The 17,291-nt window shown below is 37.0% G+C and overlaps 1 protein-coding gene across 8 annotated transcripts in view; it reads right to left on the bottom strand.

Moving 5' to 3' along the window:
* anks1b (ankyrin repeat and sterile alpha motif domain containing 1B) overlaps window positions 1-17,291 on the bottom strand; it is a 163,775-nt gene that overhangs the window by 1,331 nt on the left and 145,153 nt on the right. For 4 of the 8 annotated variants that reach the window (XM_077234313.1, XM_077234315.1, XM_077234316.1 and 1 more), the window contains 8 exons: window positions 14,727-14,834; window positions 14,128-14,313; window positions 12,279-12,404; window positions 10,346-10,417; window positions 9,161-9,247; window positions 8,664-8,801; window positions 7,644-7,811; window positions 1,154-1,245 (listed from right to left, as the gene is read on the bottom strand). In XM_077234313.1, coding sequence (XP_077090428.1) covers window positions 1,154-1,245; window positions 7,644-7,811; window positions 8,664-8,801; window positions 9,161-9,247; window positions 10,346-10,417; window positions 12,279-12,404; window positions 14,128-14,313; window positions 14,727-14,834 — 977 coding nt within the window. Of the gene's footprint in view, window positions 1-1,153; window positions 1,246-3,733; window positions 3,860-7,643; window positions 7,812-8,663; window positions 8,802-9,160; window positions 9,248-10,345; window positions 10,418-12,278; window positions 12,405-14,127; window positions 14,314-14,726; window positions 14,835-17,291 lie in introns of all 8 variants that reach the window. The other 4 variants (XM_077234314.1, XM_077234317.1, XM_077234319.1 and 1 more) reach the window with 2 other exon arrangements.

Raw genomic sequence — 17,291 nt, 5'->3', positions numbered from 1 at the left:
TGTCCATCAAAAAAAGCCCCCCCTTCTCCAGTTCACATGGACTGCATGCTTTCCATCAACTACACTGCATGTCTCAGGACTGGCTCGGTTTTCTCGGGTTTTCATTCATAGGCAACACCAAAAAAAGGGAAAGAAAGAAAACACAACAGGAAAAAAACATTTGGAAAGGAAGGAAAACGCGCGATTTGAGACACTTTTTTTTTGGCGGATGTCTCGTCGTAAAATAAGCCTCCTTTAAATGCTATCTGACATACTTCTGCGTCCACAAATTACCTTTACGTTTTGACTAACTAAAACAAGCTCGTAACTCTTGTGCTGTTTAAGAAAAAAAATCTCCCCTAAAATAAGGGAATTTAAATTACAGTTATTTTTTTTTCTCTCCGACAAGCGCTGGTACTAAAAATGAAAACTTCGCTACGAGACGAAACAAACAACTCAAGCAAAATGTCCTTTGGGTGAAGTCCAATCTCCGCTTCTATGCCAGCTGTTTTGAAAGCCCCACCTCACAAAAATCTCTCCGTTTCCCTCCCATGAGCCTTCGCCCTCGCTAACCCTATGCTGTCTAGTCAGAGAGAAAGAAAGAAAGAAAGATAGCAAATTCCCACTCTACAAACAGCATTTGTGTTTATAAGGCTTGTAGCAGCATTACGGTTTAAGTTGTCATTCAAGCAGTCGAGGGGGAAGTGGGGAAAGGCTGAAGAGGCGCTTCCCGAAGAAGCCGAGGAAAGAATAGCGAGGTACGGAGGGAAGGAGAAATAAAAAGAGAGGAGTTTGGGGAAAAATTGAATGAAAAACAACCGCTTGCAACACTTTTTTGTGTGTTTTGGAGGAGGATCGGCAGCATGGCGGCCTGAAGGCTGACCTTCCCTTATCGTGCTGCGGCCAGAGAGGTGAGGGGGAGGGGGGCGAGAGAGATCAAGAGATAGAGAGAAAGAGCGGGGCAATAGATCGAAGGAGAGAATAGACAGCGGCAGCGTCATCATGCAGAAGCCACGGTAAACGGGCGGGCTTGGCCGGGCGGAGAGACGCGGGCTTGTCACAGGTCACTGGGCCCGTGGCTCCGTGGGGGGCCTCTAGAGGGCGCTCTCTGTAAGGCACACACACAGGAGTGGACAGTATTTTGGGTGTATATTAGAAAATAGTGGTCTCATACTTGGTGTTGGCTCCTCTTTTGGCTTCCTGTCCTGGCTCGACTATCCATGGGACGTTTGCGTGGCCCTTTTGATCCATTGAGGGCTGCTCCATCTGAGGTGCACACAGGAGAAAGAGACAGCCGGTCAGTAAGTGCTAGTAATTTAGGGGGTTATGGACGGTCAAGCTAGATCTTGCATATTGTTCGCTTTCGTTCCTATGCCTATCTGCAAAATTTGTGTCTTTCTTTGCGTACTACTACAGTTTTGAAGACCTAAGCGAAAAGAAGTTTGACCAAAACAGGATATAAACATCACAAATTGACTTCCTTGCTAAAAATCAAACATGGATGAAACTCTCATTTGGTCAATTTTCATTAATGGTTGAAAAAAAAATATTAAAGTAACACTTTACAACAAGGTTCAATTGCTTAACATTAGTTAAACGTCCACCATCAAGTGACAGTGACACTAATACAAATACATCATTGTGTATCAGACAGGAATAAAGGTGAATTGTACTTATTGTTGCGCAGAAAAAGTACACTTACACTATTACATACCTCGGGTCGCAAAAAAAAGACATTATTTTATACATTTCTTTATTGTTATATTGTTTATAATGAATAGGAATACTAAGAAGTTTGATGTCTAACTTTAAAAAAAAAAAATGAGGGGGAGTGTAGTGAATGATGTCCCAGGTCGATAAAGACCCGAGGTATCCTTTAAAAGGTTTATAAAAATATAGATTTTTTCATTCATCTTCATTTATAATACATCAACTATTTTTAAAACATAGAAATGATCAGGAATCTACATTGAAAATGCTGAAAAAGTAGTGTTGCTAGTTAATGAATCCTAACACAAAAATGTTACCTATATTATTCATATTAATTTTATTATTTACAATTATAATGATGATGTAATAATAAGTTTATAGTTATATCATATTCTGTTTCTCATATATGGAATCTGAAGTAATTTACATGCTTCAAGGCCCGTTCACACCAAGGACGATACCTATAAAGATAAAGATAAAATCAATTCTCAATATTAAAGAATAGCAGAGTTCACACCACAGCTATAACAAAAACGGCAAAGAGAAACGATATGTTGGAATCAGAACGATATTTTTCCAGCTGATGAACTATAAAAACATTGACATCCAATCAGAATTCATCCTGCTGTAACGAGCTTGAGCATTTAAAGTGACAGACAAGCACGAGCTTGGAATAAACAGAACAATATCATCCGCTGGTGTGGACGCTAATATAGTTATCTTTATAGTTATTGTTCTTGGAGTGAACGGGTCTCAAGTCTAGTGTGCCTGCCTCTTAAGTCAGAGAGAGAGAGATAGAGAGAGAGAGAGAGAGAGAGGGGTGTGTGATGTGGTAGCCACACATGGCCTCTGACTGTCACACCAACACAAAAACAGTGAACTAACTCCACATTACATCATTTTTATTTTTAAACCTGTAACATCAAACTAATTCATTTGTTATATTAAGTATCGGTGACATAAATTCCATCTTGCAAATCTGCTGTGGTCAAAACTACCCTACAACTAGTACATATTTATCAACCAATCAAAACACTGTTCCTTGTTGCCACGGCAGCTCAGCCTTGCTCCACATAAAGCTGAGCTATACATGGCTCAGAAATGTGAATCTCTACAGGAACGAACACATGCGCACACAAACGCAGAGTCCTTTACGTCTGCTGTTGGCTTGTCTTGAGTTCTTTATCAGGTTTTTCCATATGCAGCCGCATGAATATTAAATAACATAATCCTCGCTCTTCCTGGCTACCTCTGACTGCTCTCAAACACACACATGCACACACCCACACCAACTTCATTCTTCTCCACATCCAAATGCTTAAAAAAAAGAAACAGTCCCTTATCTTACGCAATAAACCTCTAGTATGAGGCATCGACCTGAAAAGGAGCTTAATGGTTTGATAACGCTCTCAGGGAACGATGAGTTGGTGTCTTGGATAAGAGATGCTGAAATATTTCTATCCTTGTTTAGTCAGCTGATGATCTAGATGGACAGACCGTCAGAGGACGACAGGAAAGGAGGATTCAGATAAAGAAGAGATCAAACAAACAGAGCAAACTGAACAAAAAGTTAAATAATGAATAATGAAATCAGTTAAAGGAATATTTATGGGTAAGAGAGAGAGAGAGAGAGAGAGAGAGAGAGAGAGAGAGAGATCGCCAGCATCTGCGATATGGTGTTAATTACCTCAGAAAATGATTTCTCTTGTCACAGTTGGTAAAAACAACAACAATTATGCATTTACTGTGGGGCAATGCTGTAGCTGTTGCCCCACAGACTTCCATTGTACATATATTAATGTTTTCTTCTTTTGTCGTTGTTTTAAGGATGTTCCGATTATTTCTTTAACCAGGAATTTTCCTTTTATAAATTAAGTGAAAAAGAGAAAGGTTGAGAAAAATGTCAAAAACAAACAAATAAATGGCCTATCAATTTAGCAGTAATTTAGTGTGACTAATTAAATAACACAAATAAATGAAGTCATTGACAGCACTAAAAATAAAAAGGGGGAAAGAAATAAAGGAAAGGAAAATACAAGAAGACCTGAAAGTGAAGTTTATGTGGATGATGGAGGAGTCGGGAGGTATGAGGAAGAGGAGAAGGATGAAGAGGAGGACGGTGCGGGGTGAAAATATGCCCCAGGGACCAGCGGCTAGACAGGGACATGACCTAGAGGTGGAACAAAGAGGTTACAGAGGTCAAAGCTTGGGAAGGTGAAAACACAAACAAACACACACACACACACACACACACACACACACACACACACACACACACACACACACACACACACACACACACACACACACACACACACACACACACACACACACACACACACACACACACACACACACACACACACACACACACTCAAACAATCAATCAATTATGGTTGATTCTTTAATTAGAGGAATTTTTAAGTGTGTTGAAATTAAACATTTGCAAGAATCAGATTATTTTGGGCTTGTCCTTTACCCGTGACTTTTAGACTAGACTACTTTAGGAACCAGTAGTTTGCCTGTTTTTGAATAAATAAATACAGTTAGTTAAATGCTGTTGTTCACTCTCTTTACTTAATTATACTCAGCTGTAAATGACTCAGTTAAATAAATTATAATGGTTATTTTGTTGTAAATGACTCAGTTATATAAATTAGAATGGGTTATTTACTGCTTTTTAGTAGTTAGTAAGGTAGTTGTTAAGTTGATTTACTGGGTAGGATTAAGGATGTAGAATGGTCATGCACAATAATGCATTAATATGTGCTTTATATGTACTAACAAACAGCCATTATCATAGTAATATGCATGCAAATAAGAAAATAGTTAGTAGTGAGAACTGGACCCTAAACTAAAGTGTTAAAGTTAAAGATTTTTCAAATCGATTGGTTATCTGTATATTTAAATATATCTTAGCTCCTTTTTGCAAGTAGTTTATAGTGAAGCTAACTCCTTTTTCCAAAAGCCTTGGCATTGAGAGGTTTGTAGTAATCTGTAGAAGATTAGCTGCCAAAACACTGTGAAACCGTTTGAAGAGGTTTCATTTTTCAAGACTGCAAGTAGTCAAAAATTCCCTTCATTTTAGAATCACCCGCATACAGTGCATTCAGCCGACTACAGGAGTGGACACATGGAGATGAACAGAACAGAATGAACAGAAGAGAGAAGGATTCCGTTCTCATGGAGCAACACAGTGTATCGTGTCCATATGGAGAAGAGGTACAGCAACATAATGAACAATTTCTTCTACACAAGGGAAAATCAATATCTGAGTACACCACACACAGCCACAGAGAATGCTGTTAGTGTTCAGGGTAACAGCGTGAACACACACACGCACCAACAATGGGACTTATACACAAAAACAAGCTGAACAAATGTGCGCTAATCATTCATAAATCCATTCTTACGTAAATTGTCACATAAGCACTATTCAGAAGGGATTAGTTGAGTTATTAACACAGGACGACTGTGATTTAATGAACTAATTCAGATAGATCTTGAGATGTGATCATGAGATATTTGTAGTTTGTGTATATTGTCCAAATGTGGGTGCTTTAAAAGGTCAGGATATATGTGTATATATGATTCATTTGGTAAATTTTTTGCCTGGTTTCAGAGATTAGTCCCAGATTACAATGCATGTTTGAGCTGTCTTAACTCAAATAATAGTGTTTTTTTAAGTTACGTTTATCAAAGCTACTTAAATGTTAAAGTAGCTTAACTAAGGCCTAATTTATAATATATTCTAAGTGTATACATTATTTTTAATATTGTATATGCCTGTATGTAATGTAATTGATTAATGGAAGGAGTTAAAATGATGATCCTCTTTTTATGTCAGATATGACGTCAACAGTAACAACCTATTATTTCACCCAGAAAAGTTGTCAAAAAGGCACAGAATCCAATGAAGTTTAACCGACCAGAAATGTGAGAAATTTAGTAGCTTTATTTATGGTATTAAAAAAGACCTATAATATATATATATATATATATATATATATATATATATATATATATATGATGTATATAATGCAAAGTGTCCAGGAAAAAAAAAATACTGCTATCATAGTAATTCATACCCGGGACTGGATGTCTCAGAGGATTCTCGAGTAAGCGAAAACTTATTAGAAGAGGATTGAATGGCACAAGAGAGAAGGAGAAGAGGGTCTGAAAAGGTTGCGAGCCAAATTTGAATCTACAAAGTCCATTTGAGCACCGTATCTCTCAGAGCATGCATGGTGTCTGCTACAACACAGCTCAATTTAAAGTGCCAAATTGGCCCAGTATTTATACTGTAATATCACATTTTATGTGGACAGTGATCTGGCCTTTAAAACAGAGAGAGAAGTTAGGCTTCTCATTAAAAGAGGGCTATATCTGTAGGCTCGACTCCAAATGCAACTGTTTATTTTCAACCAGCCATCCATCGTTTCTGTCCTGCGTGTAATCAAACTCCAACAGGCAGGGTGTGTTTTATTTTTATGACGAGCTCCCACCTATTCTGGGCCCTTATCCAGAGAGTGGTAATATCCCTGTTGGTGGCAGGGGGGAGAGAGAGGCACCGTGCCCGCTCTAGGGGCACTGGGACGAGGGCAGATGGAGAGGAAGGCTGCCCTGGAGGAAGCCACTTGCTGGAGCTCTGTGCAAACAGCCCTCATCAATCTCTTTCATCCTTAAACGCACTGAAGGGAGAGGAGATGGAGTGTGCCGTTTACAGATCAAACACTCACCTCTCCGTCCCTCAGGACAGGCTGCGACACACACGCCGCGCTGGCGTGCGTACAAACAAACTTTCACTGAGAGGAAGTAAATCTATTGCAATACTGCCAAACACATATTTCTCCTTTTACAAATTTGCACGTGCTCCTAAACATACAATCATGCAAACATCAAAATCAATAAATGTCTAATAAGTCTATGTTCGTCTGTGCTGTTATTAATTCTCAAACTCATTTTAGGATGAGGGCCAGATTGGTTTCCAAATGTTTCTAATTTCATTCACCAGAGGTGTTTAGATGGCATTTTAGCAGAATGAGTAGAAAATAAAGCACTGAAATGAGCCTGCCCTAGTAGCTTAGCTTAAAAGCATCGGTCTTGTAATCCGAAGATCGAGGGTTAAACCCCCTCCTAGCGCCCAAATCGATCAAATTATCAAATTGCTAATAAGGAAATATTATTCAAATAACAAATTTGACACAAAAACTGCTCATTGCTCTTGGCTTAAACATTTGATAAGCCCTCTAAAACAAAACAGCAATACAAAGTTATGCCTAAAAAACAGAAACCGTACAATCAATTTAAATTACATTTACTATAGATTCTACTGTGTTAAGATGCAAGATATAACATGCAACCCAACAATTTAAAGTATGTATCTGTCATGTTGTAGCTAAAATTTGAATATGAAGAATCTATATATATATATATATATATATATATTATAAAAGAATATGGCCACATGTCCATGTCCACTTTGCTCGCTTGAAGACAATTGGAAAATACACCGGCCATGTTAAAAAAAAACGCTTTGGTGGACATAATAAACAAATAAATGTTTTGGTATTTAAATATACACTACCGATTTAAAAGTTTGGGGTCAGATTTCTTTATAAAATTAATGCTGCTCAACTGTTTTCAACATTGATAATAATAAAAAGAAATGTTTCTTGAGCACCAAACCAGCATATTAGAATGATTTAGTTGTTATTAAACTGTCAAATTAAAAGCAAACACTTTTGACACACAGCGGATAAACGTCAGTTTTTAAAACATTGTTCCAAATTAAAATTTCTGGTGACACTTTCCAGCAGCTGTTTCCCCTGATGCATCACTCAGCTTGAGCACACACAGATATGGGTTCAAGGTGTGCTGGCGTACATATGTACAGATGGATGAGGTGAGTCGGGCTGCTGTGTTAGGCAAAGTCAAAGGGCAAAGTCACTCACACTCTTGCGTATGTTGACTCGAGGTTTAGGGACAGGTTTGGAGGGTTTGCTGTCGAAGCTCTCGGGCAGAGTGGATGACCCGTGGCCGCTCTTTCTGGCCTGTAGGGCCAACTGATACGCCACCTCAAACGCCTGGCCCAACGTCAGGATAATCTCATAGGCCAGATTCTGTTAAAAAAACGGACATACAGAGGCGATGAGAGACGGTTTTTCAAAAATCTACTTGCAAATCACACTTGTGGTGATCTACGCTGTTACAAATCAGCTGAGAAAATGTTGAAAAACCCTTAAAGATTTGAGTTAAATTCTGTGCTACTACATTTGGCAGCATTTTACCACTTTTCTTCCATAATTTCAGAGCTTAGTGATTTTTAAATGATTAAAAACATGCTTTAAGCATGTTATAAATTATTCATGTGTTGTGACTAGCTGATGCACAGACAGCTCTGTGGTGTTACTGTGACAGGCGGTAACACAGAAGACATCAGCTTACTAAACAGATATTTTCCTTAAAAAAAAACACTATAGCCTTTTAAGCTAACAAAAAGTATAGTTTGTATTTAAAATGACTATACAGATGTGACATTTATGTTTTGATGAAGACTTGTCAGACCTACCAAGTATTTTCACATACAATTTTTACAATCTCATCTTAGAAAATAGTTCAGAACTTGACACTATTTAGACATTGATTCTTCAAAAAAGGTCAAATATGAAATAAATATACATTTAAATAATCCACAATACAAATGAACAATAGGCTACTTTCTGTTTTGCCTCTTATTATGGTATTTTTTTACATTCATTTGATGTTTCAGACAAATTTTCAACTGATCTTTAAGCCAATAATCAAATACATCTTCACCAATATATTATTTATAATTTCATTTGTATTTATGAAATATGAAATTCCTTAAACATGGTTTGCAAGACTTGCGCATTTGCAAGTGAGCTTTAATGGATGTTTCTTTTTTATTGATGCTATATCAGATGTGGGTTTATTTATTATCTGCTACTTACCACATCGAAAGCTGTAAACACGTGGCAGTAATGATGGCTGGATTTCAGGTCCTTGGTGATGTACGCAAATGTGGACAGATCTTCAGGGTCCTGCGCGGCACACGAGATATTCCTGATCTCATGCTCAGCTATGATGTTCTAAACATCGAAGAAAGGGAGAGAAATAAGAGGAAAAGAATCAGATTTAAATGCATCTTTGTTTAACAGCATTTTTCGATTCAACATTTCTACTAGCACTAAAATATCATGATTCAAAAACAGCTAATAAATTGCCTTAGAATGGCACTTTTTGTGAGATCTATTCAACGCTTTGTCAGAATAATGTAATGCTCTTTATCTTTATTTATTTTATGACATGCAATTTATTGTGATTGATTATTCAATTACATTTTTTATTGACTGACAGCCCTAATTTCTATCTTATAAAGGAAGATGAAAGTTCGGTTTATAATCTATGTATAAATTGAGACATTATACGGGTAACAGCAGATGATTACCTTGTTAGTGGCATCGATAAACTTGACTCCCTTATAGGAGACAGACAGTACTATGGTGGGGATCTTCTTCATCTGTTCTGTAGACTTCTTACGGAGAGAAAGAGAGGAGGAGAGATCAGCAGACAGTCTTACAGTCTCCAACATTAACATTCATGAGGCCCCATCACACACTGACTGAGATCTGCTTTATACAAACTCAAACACACACTAAATTATTTACACATAATGCCCTTCAATACCCTGCAATAACCCAGATAGAGTGCCATCTCATGAGACAAGTAAAAAAGGGACAAAATAACATTGTGCACTGTTAAAAACGTTGCCTTATTGGGTTTGGATGTTGATGATGATATAAACAGCATATAGTTCTGCTGGGAATAAAAAAGGTTTTAGGTGGCTTAGCTGGTCTCCCAGTCTGGTGAAGCTGGTCAGCCAGTGGAAACCAAGCTGTCAAGTGCCCAACATCTATAAAACCAGCAAACCTGACCAGGTTGGAAGACCACCTCATGCTGCACGGGGCATAAATCACATGCAGCCGAGGATGAAAATGAACTTCAGAGAATCAGAATTCATTTTTTATATATTCCTACGCCGTCATATCAGCTGTCAGAATGGAAAAAATATTCATCTGGACCTCATTTCCCCTCTCGCTCTCACTGTCAGTGATTTCCTGTGGATCAGCGGCTCTCTACCGCTCTGTACCTGTCAAAATATTCTGCTTAAAACAAAGAGCGAGAGATAGAGGACCTAAATTTACACCCTCTGAATGTATTAATGTGTTTGTGAAGAAGCAAGTGGCGGCAGGTCTCAAACTTTCTCTGCCTCATCGAAATGTGCAGCGGGGAGCAGAAAGGAGCGAGATGGAGAACAGATGGTGTTTTACATGCATTCAAAAACAGAGCAGGCGAGCTGTCCTGCCGTGTTAAATAATCTAATGGGAACGGGGGCCCGGGGCCCTTTGAAGTAAGAAAAGGTATTTTGAGGTAAAGCTAGGTTAATGCATTTTTTCACTGTGGGAAGTTATGAGAAATTTGATAATTGCCGATTATTTCCCTAAATATCGTCTTGCGTGAGTGTAAATCCCAAGTACGCCGTGTGCTCTTGTAGTCCTGTTTTCTCAATGACTGTGTCATAGTGACCTGAGGGCAGCAGGAGGATGACTACACATGGTGACACAACTCTTACCCTCATTTTTGCGCAGGCATCATGCGTGGACTCTGTACCGCGCAACTCCTTCACCAACATAGACCCCAGATACTGCAGAACAAACAAAATCAGAAACTGAGAAACTCACTCATTTCAATTAATTGGATATTTTAAAAAAGTTGATAAAAAGTATAAAAATAATAATTAACCATATATGTGTGTATGTATATAAATATATGTATATAAGACCAAATTAAACGTCTCCCCAAGGTTTTCTTTTCCAGCAGTAGGTGTGCACAGATTGTGTGTCACTGTGAGTACAACTTGTTAGAAAAATCAATAACTGAATGGAAATGTAGCCGGGTACAACGAAGTGTGTAGGTCGGAAAGAGCTTAGTTGTTCTGTGATCTGCTGAAGTGTTACGCTGCACTGCTGGGTATCAGACAAGGACAACCTTGAGAGCCAGCAGACTGTGTTTCACATGAAAGCAATCTGGAATCTACCATGCTGAGGTGTGACAGTATTTTGTAAAGCATTCCGTTACTGTAAAACCCAATCACCTTAAGACTAGATGAGACCGAAATGTTGACCGGCAAGACAGGCGGATACTTGCCTGTACTACTCATTTTCAATCGCAAAATTTTATTTCCAAATCCAATCTAGACCATTCATTTAGATTTACATTAATCACATGATATTAATAAATCCCTTTTTGTATTTGTAGTTCAAATTATTTTTATTTAATTGTATGTTCCTCTGTATTCGTAATTCTTCATTATTATTACATTTTATTTACATATTTTGTTGTGATATTTTTATTTCATTTTATTTAATTGTATTGATATATTTTAGATTTCAATATTTATATTTTATTTATTTTACTTTTTGTATAATTAATTTTTTGTAATATTTTAGATTTTAATTAATTAATTTTATTTATATTATATTTGCCAAGTAGAAATGTATACAGTAATATAACATCAATAATTAGGGTGACCAGATTTCTCATGGTGGAATACGGGACAGGATGGACAGGCTATCGGCGCGATAACACATTGAGTTATTTTTTCACAACTTACTGTACATTAAATGTTAAATGTACGCTTTTTTGACATCTCTGCTTCTGACTCTATCTGGATCTCCCCGCGCTCTCTAATATCCCGCCTTCACTAACTGCAAGTTTATCGATTACGAATTGGATGGTCATTTTGTTCACCAAAATATACTATGATGAGATTGGCTCCCTTATGATCACCTAGCAAAGACGTTTTACGGAAATACAGGACAAAACATGATTTGTGAATAAGTAACTACACCAAACCCTAAAAATAGACCTAAAAAAGGGACGTTTGGTGATCCTATCAATAATAAAAGTACAGTATAATAATTGTCAGGTGAACATCTCATTACTGATCTAATTTTAGGAACCATGAGAGAATCACCAGTTTAAGTCTAATATCAGTTTATACATTTTTTAAAGCATATTTTACTACTAGTCAGATCAGCATTGATTGAGAGTTTCCTGATTCCTTCACAGTTCAACACTGGGAACAAAACTCTTGACCTTTGGCCTCTGTGGTTCAGGCACAAATACAAGCATGGATTCTGTTCATAAACTCCATCAGTGTTTTTGGCACTGGAGAATAAGCCAATCAAATTTATATGGCTGTTGCTAGGAAACAGAGTGGGTTTATGTAAGCTAATACTAGAGATGCTCGGGCCCAGAGAGAGCTGAAAAAACCTGTATTGATTGAAGGTTAAAACACCATTATTCACCACTGAATAACTAATAGACTTGCAGATAGCTTTCACGTTCGCTTTTCTCTTTCGTTATCCGATGGCTTAGAGGAGCCCGCCAAGGCCGCATCCACTTCTAAATTCCTCGTACACTCACATTTCAAGTGTGTTTTTGGTTCATGTAGAAAATCTGAGAAACAATCATATTTTATCACTTTTAAAACCCACACTTACATATGCTTCATAGTCACATGACTGGAATATAAGCTTCTCAGGATGGTGCTGCCAGTACTGCACCGGCGTAGATGATGTCGCCTCGTTCGGAGGCCGTAACGTGATTGGCTCGCACCATTCCCCTTGCTAAAAAAAAAAAAAAAAAAAGAGGAAGTGGGAAAAATATATAAATGTTTGTAATTATATCAAGGTCCAGCATTTAGGTTACAAAAGCTGAAGCTATATATACTGCAGGGTTCAGTAACTGGATAGTTGCCAAGCATTTCTTTTCTAAAGGCTTTTTGTCGCTCTTTCAATCTATTTCTTTTTTCCCTCTCTTCCTCTCTGTGTGTATATATATACAGTATATATAGTACTGGTCAAAGGTTTGGAAACATTAAGATTTTTATTATTATTATTTTTGAAAGAAGTCTCTCATGCTCATCAAGCCTGCATTTATTTGATCAAAAATACTGAAAGAAATTATTTTAATATACTTTAAAACGTAATTTATTCCTGTGATGGCAAAGCTGAATTTTAGGCATCATTACATCAGTCTTCAGTGTCTCATGATCCTTCAGAAATCATTCTAATATACTGATTTATCAATGTTGGAAACCGTTGTGCTGCTTAATATTTTTTTTGTGGAAATTGTGATACTTTTTTCAGGATTCATTGATAAAAAAAAAAGTTAAAAAGAACAGCATTTATTCACAATATAAATCTTTTCTAAAAATATAAATCTTTACTATCACTTTTTATCAATTTAACACATCCTTGCTGAATTTCTTTCCAAAAATAATAAATAAATAAAATAAAATAAATGCTGTTTTTTTACTTTTTATTCATCAATACATCCTAAAAGATGTATCACAGGTTATAAAAACAACATTTAGCAGCACAACTGTTTCCAACATTGATAATACTTCAGCATATCAGAATTATGTCTGAAGGATCATGTGACACTGAAGACTGGAGTAATGGTGCTGAAAATTCAGCTTTGCATCACATAAATAAATTACATTAAAACATTATTTTAAATTGTAATAATATTTCACAATATTACTGTTTTTTGATCAAATAAATGCAGGCTTGATGAGCATAAGAGACATCTTTCAAAAACTAGTACTAAAAATAGTAATGTTTCACAAGTACATTTATTCATTTACATCTGCAAGTACATCTGCTATAATCAGTTTAATAGTTTTCTGACCTTTTTCTTAGTCTCTCTCTCCCTCTGTGAAAAAATATGGAACCACAGGGCAGGAAAAACTGATAAATAACAATAATATTAATAACAATAATAAAGAATTAAAATAAATATTTTCATAAACTTACTAAATAACATGATTTGTTTCAGCGCTGAATAATGAACTAACAAACTAACTACCTAACTAATAAATAAATAACTTTCTCTAACAAATTTTAAATATGGATTCTATCACTTCGAGTACATTTACGATAATCATTGATTTCTGGAGCGGAGGGTTCAGAATGTAACTGAATGGTTAACATTTGGTCTAAAGCCTTTTTTGTCGCTCTTTCAATCTTTCTCTCTCTCTCTCTCTCCCTCTGTGATGATATATGGAGCCACAGGGCAAGAACAACTGATAAAGGCTTAGGAGGAAGAAGACGTAAGGGTAACCTTTTGTCATTACGTTCGGTGCAGTAACTCATTCTATTCACACAGGCACACATCACTGATAAGCTCACAATAAGAGATCTTCGCCACAACACATTCACAATCGCAAACACACTTTTACACACCATGGCACTGATTTATTGAGATTCTATCAGGACACAAACGTGCACAAAGCACAATTGATCACACCAACACATGCACATGTTTGACGCAAGTGCCCAAACTCACCATACTGACTTGTGCCATCTGTCTCTCTAGTTTGGAGCGCGGGACGTCCTCGAAGTAGTTGTCGTTGCGTCTGCGTCGGGCGTCTGCCTGCATGATGAGATGCTGGACGTCCAGAGAGCCGGCGTTGGGGTAGGCCTGATTCAGAGACGGGGACAGCTGAGGGGGAGTGTGGTTCCCGGTGGGCTCCTGTGGGAGGGTGACAGAGAAATGTTTTTTTGGTGGTTAGTGGAGAGCTTATAGGGACTTTCACATTCGAGGTCTGATTGTGTGCCTGTTTTTGGTTGATGTTTGTGTTTGAATTCATTTTTTAGTCATATGACCCACTGTTTCTACGTAAGACAGCACTGAAAAAGGCCTAGTTGCGTTTGAGAGCAGCTGTCTGATCCAGCCTGGAAGATCAAGTTAAAATCCCCGGAGCGGATCAGGCCATAAGAGTGCCATCGCTCTCAGGATAAGAGCAAATCACACATAAAGTGACATTTTCTGTTTTCTTAAAAACAATTCTCTCTATAAACATTTCGAGGAACACACAAACATAAAATACAACATATATTATGGGTGACATTTAGGATGAACATTCAATTTTAAATCATACTCGCCCTTAGAGAGATGGCCCGTGGTGGTTTCTGTGGAGGGTCTTCGTGCAGTCGATCTCCAAGTGATGCGAGTATTCTTTTCCTGTGGCCGATCAAATTAATCTTAAGAACCTGAAAAAGAGAGAGAGATAGAAAGAGAAAAATGAGTGCTGTGCATTTAGTCCTCTGTACTTTGACAAATTCACTACAGCTGTGTCATTATTCTATTATTCTTATTTTCAAGCTATTAAGTTTCAAGCCAACATGAAATCAAAATTGACTTGTTAATAAAAAACTTCCTGGTTGATTTCATAAAATAAAATAAAATCAAATGTAATTTTCTCAATAATAATAATAATACATAAGTTAAATAGAATAAGTAAATAAATAAATAATGAATAAACAAACAATGTTTTCATAAACCTTAATAACAATGTAACTTGCTCCAGAATATTTCCTTTTGCACTGATGTCACCTAGACCACACAGTATATTTTATAACGTTAACTCATGTTCGGTGTGCAATAAATTGTGAACAGTAATTCTTGCTGACTTGCTGACTACCCATGTGCTAAATCCTCTAAAAAAGCCCTATGGCATATTTCAATAAAGTAATTACATTTTGTTCAGTACAAACAGTGCCTTCTAATTTCTTCAGTGAATTTGGTGTAAAATTACATAGACAGCATGTGCAAATAATATAGGTGGCCTCTTTATGTTCACATCCTGTCCACAAGAGCTTTTGTATTATTGTCTGGGGTGCATCAGGGGTGTAATAATAATAGTAAAAGATGGTCAATTAAGAACCCTGGTCAATCTGATGAAACCTAAAGAACACACACACACACAAAACTCTTTCTTTTGCAAACTGTCCTATTTCTTTCACTCTCACCACAAACACACGTACGTGCACACTCACACTCACACTCACACACACACACACACACACACACACACACACACGTCAACCTCGATGAACAGAGAAATTTTCCACCCAATTAGCATACATAAAGACTGAGCCATTATTGTAAACCAGGTTGCACAGAAGCATCAAATGCATGTGAAGAACCCGCTTTAGTCACAACACAGAACACACAAGGTGTCTTCTCACTGGCTGTCTTATTCCTGTCCCTATAGCAACAATATTCTCTAGCTTCATTTATAATGATTGCCACTATTTTACCCTACAAAATTGAATCAATGGGAGGATATTTCCTTTCAGCACAATCATGGTTTTCAATTATACATATTGTCCGTGAATTGTCTGTCAGGTGACTTGCATGATGCTGATGAAGAAGCAGGGCATCCACATGTTCCCATTCACTAATAAAAAAAACACAGACTTATTTGCTAATTAATCAATTGAATGAAATTCTAATCAATCAGAATTTATATGAAAAAATAAATTCTTGAAATTCAGACACCTTTTGAGCAATTTTCCTTCCCACATGAGCAATATTTCTAAATATTTATGATTAAATATATAGAACAGATCAGCTTGAAAAATATACATTTAATACAGAAATTTCCATTATTTATTTTTTATATACCAAACATTATATGTAAATATATATTATACGTTATATGTTAATTATATAATATTATATGTTCAATATTAAAATTAAAATATTATATTTCCTAAAATTGACAGGTTTTTCACAACCGTGAAAACAGTGTCATTATGGACTGAGCAAACGTACATAATAGCTACAGTATTTATACTGGGGTCTTAATATGTAACTGATTGTTTGGAGACACTGTTATAAAAAGTAGTCCAGTATACTGAAATTATAGTCTTATTCCTGTTTAAAGGTGTGTGAATAAGGTGATAAGGTATTATCTATCCACTATTATAAGTAGTAACATCTCAAATCCCAGAGTTCTGTTTAGAACAGTTAATAATCTAATTAAATCTGCCAGTAACTTTAACTGTCCTACCATTGAGCCGTGTAACCCATTTCTCAACTATTTTTCAACTAAACTTGAGAATATTTAAAACGCCATTGTCTGTGAGGATGCTTCTGAGCTTGTTGAGGTGCATTTTCCTAATCTCTCCGGTCTCGCTTTTTCAAGTTTCAGTGCTATTGATTTTGATTTTATTTCCAAACTTGTTTTGTCAATGAATTCTGCTACTTGCATACTAGATCCACTCCCTACGACTGTTTTGAAAAACTGTCTGCCTGTTATTGTACCCCCTTTCACTGCTATTGTAAATGCTTCACTCAATACAGGGAATGTCTCTTCTCCTCTTAAAATGGCTGCAGTTACGCCAGTTCTTAAAAAGCCTGGGAGTGATATCACCGATATGTCAAATTATCGACCCATCTCCAATTTACCTTTCCTGGCAAAACTGCTTGAGCATCCATTCCCACTCGCTCTCTCCGTTCTTCTGGCTCTCTCTCTCTGTATCAGCCTCATTGTAAATCGAAAACCATGGGGTGAAGAGCCTTTTCCTATCCACCTTTTTCCTGGTTAGTGAATTTACCCATGATTCATAGCGGGTTTGAACCGGAAGCCGGTTGTCCTTTTCCGAAATAAGTAGAGCTGGCCCTGCCCGTGCATGACTGAAGTTGGGTTGGAAGTTATGCAT

This window comes from Siphateles boraxobius, unplaced genomic scaffold (genome assembly GCF_051911475.1).
Source record: "Siphateles boraxobius isolate OS27281-9 unplaced genomic scaffold, OSU_SipBor_1 19, whole genome shotgun sequence".
NCBI classification, from domain to species: Eukaryota; Metazoa; Chordata; class Actinopteri; order Cypriniformes; family Leuciscidae; genus Siphateles; species Siphateles boraxobius.
This window is presented reverse-complemented; position numbering and strand designations above follow the sequence as displayed.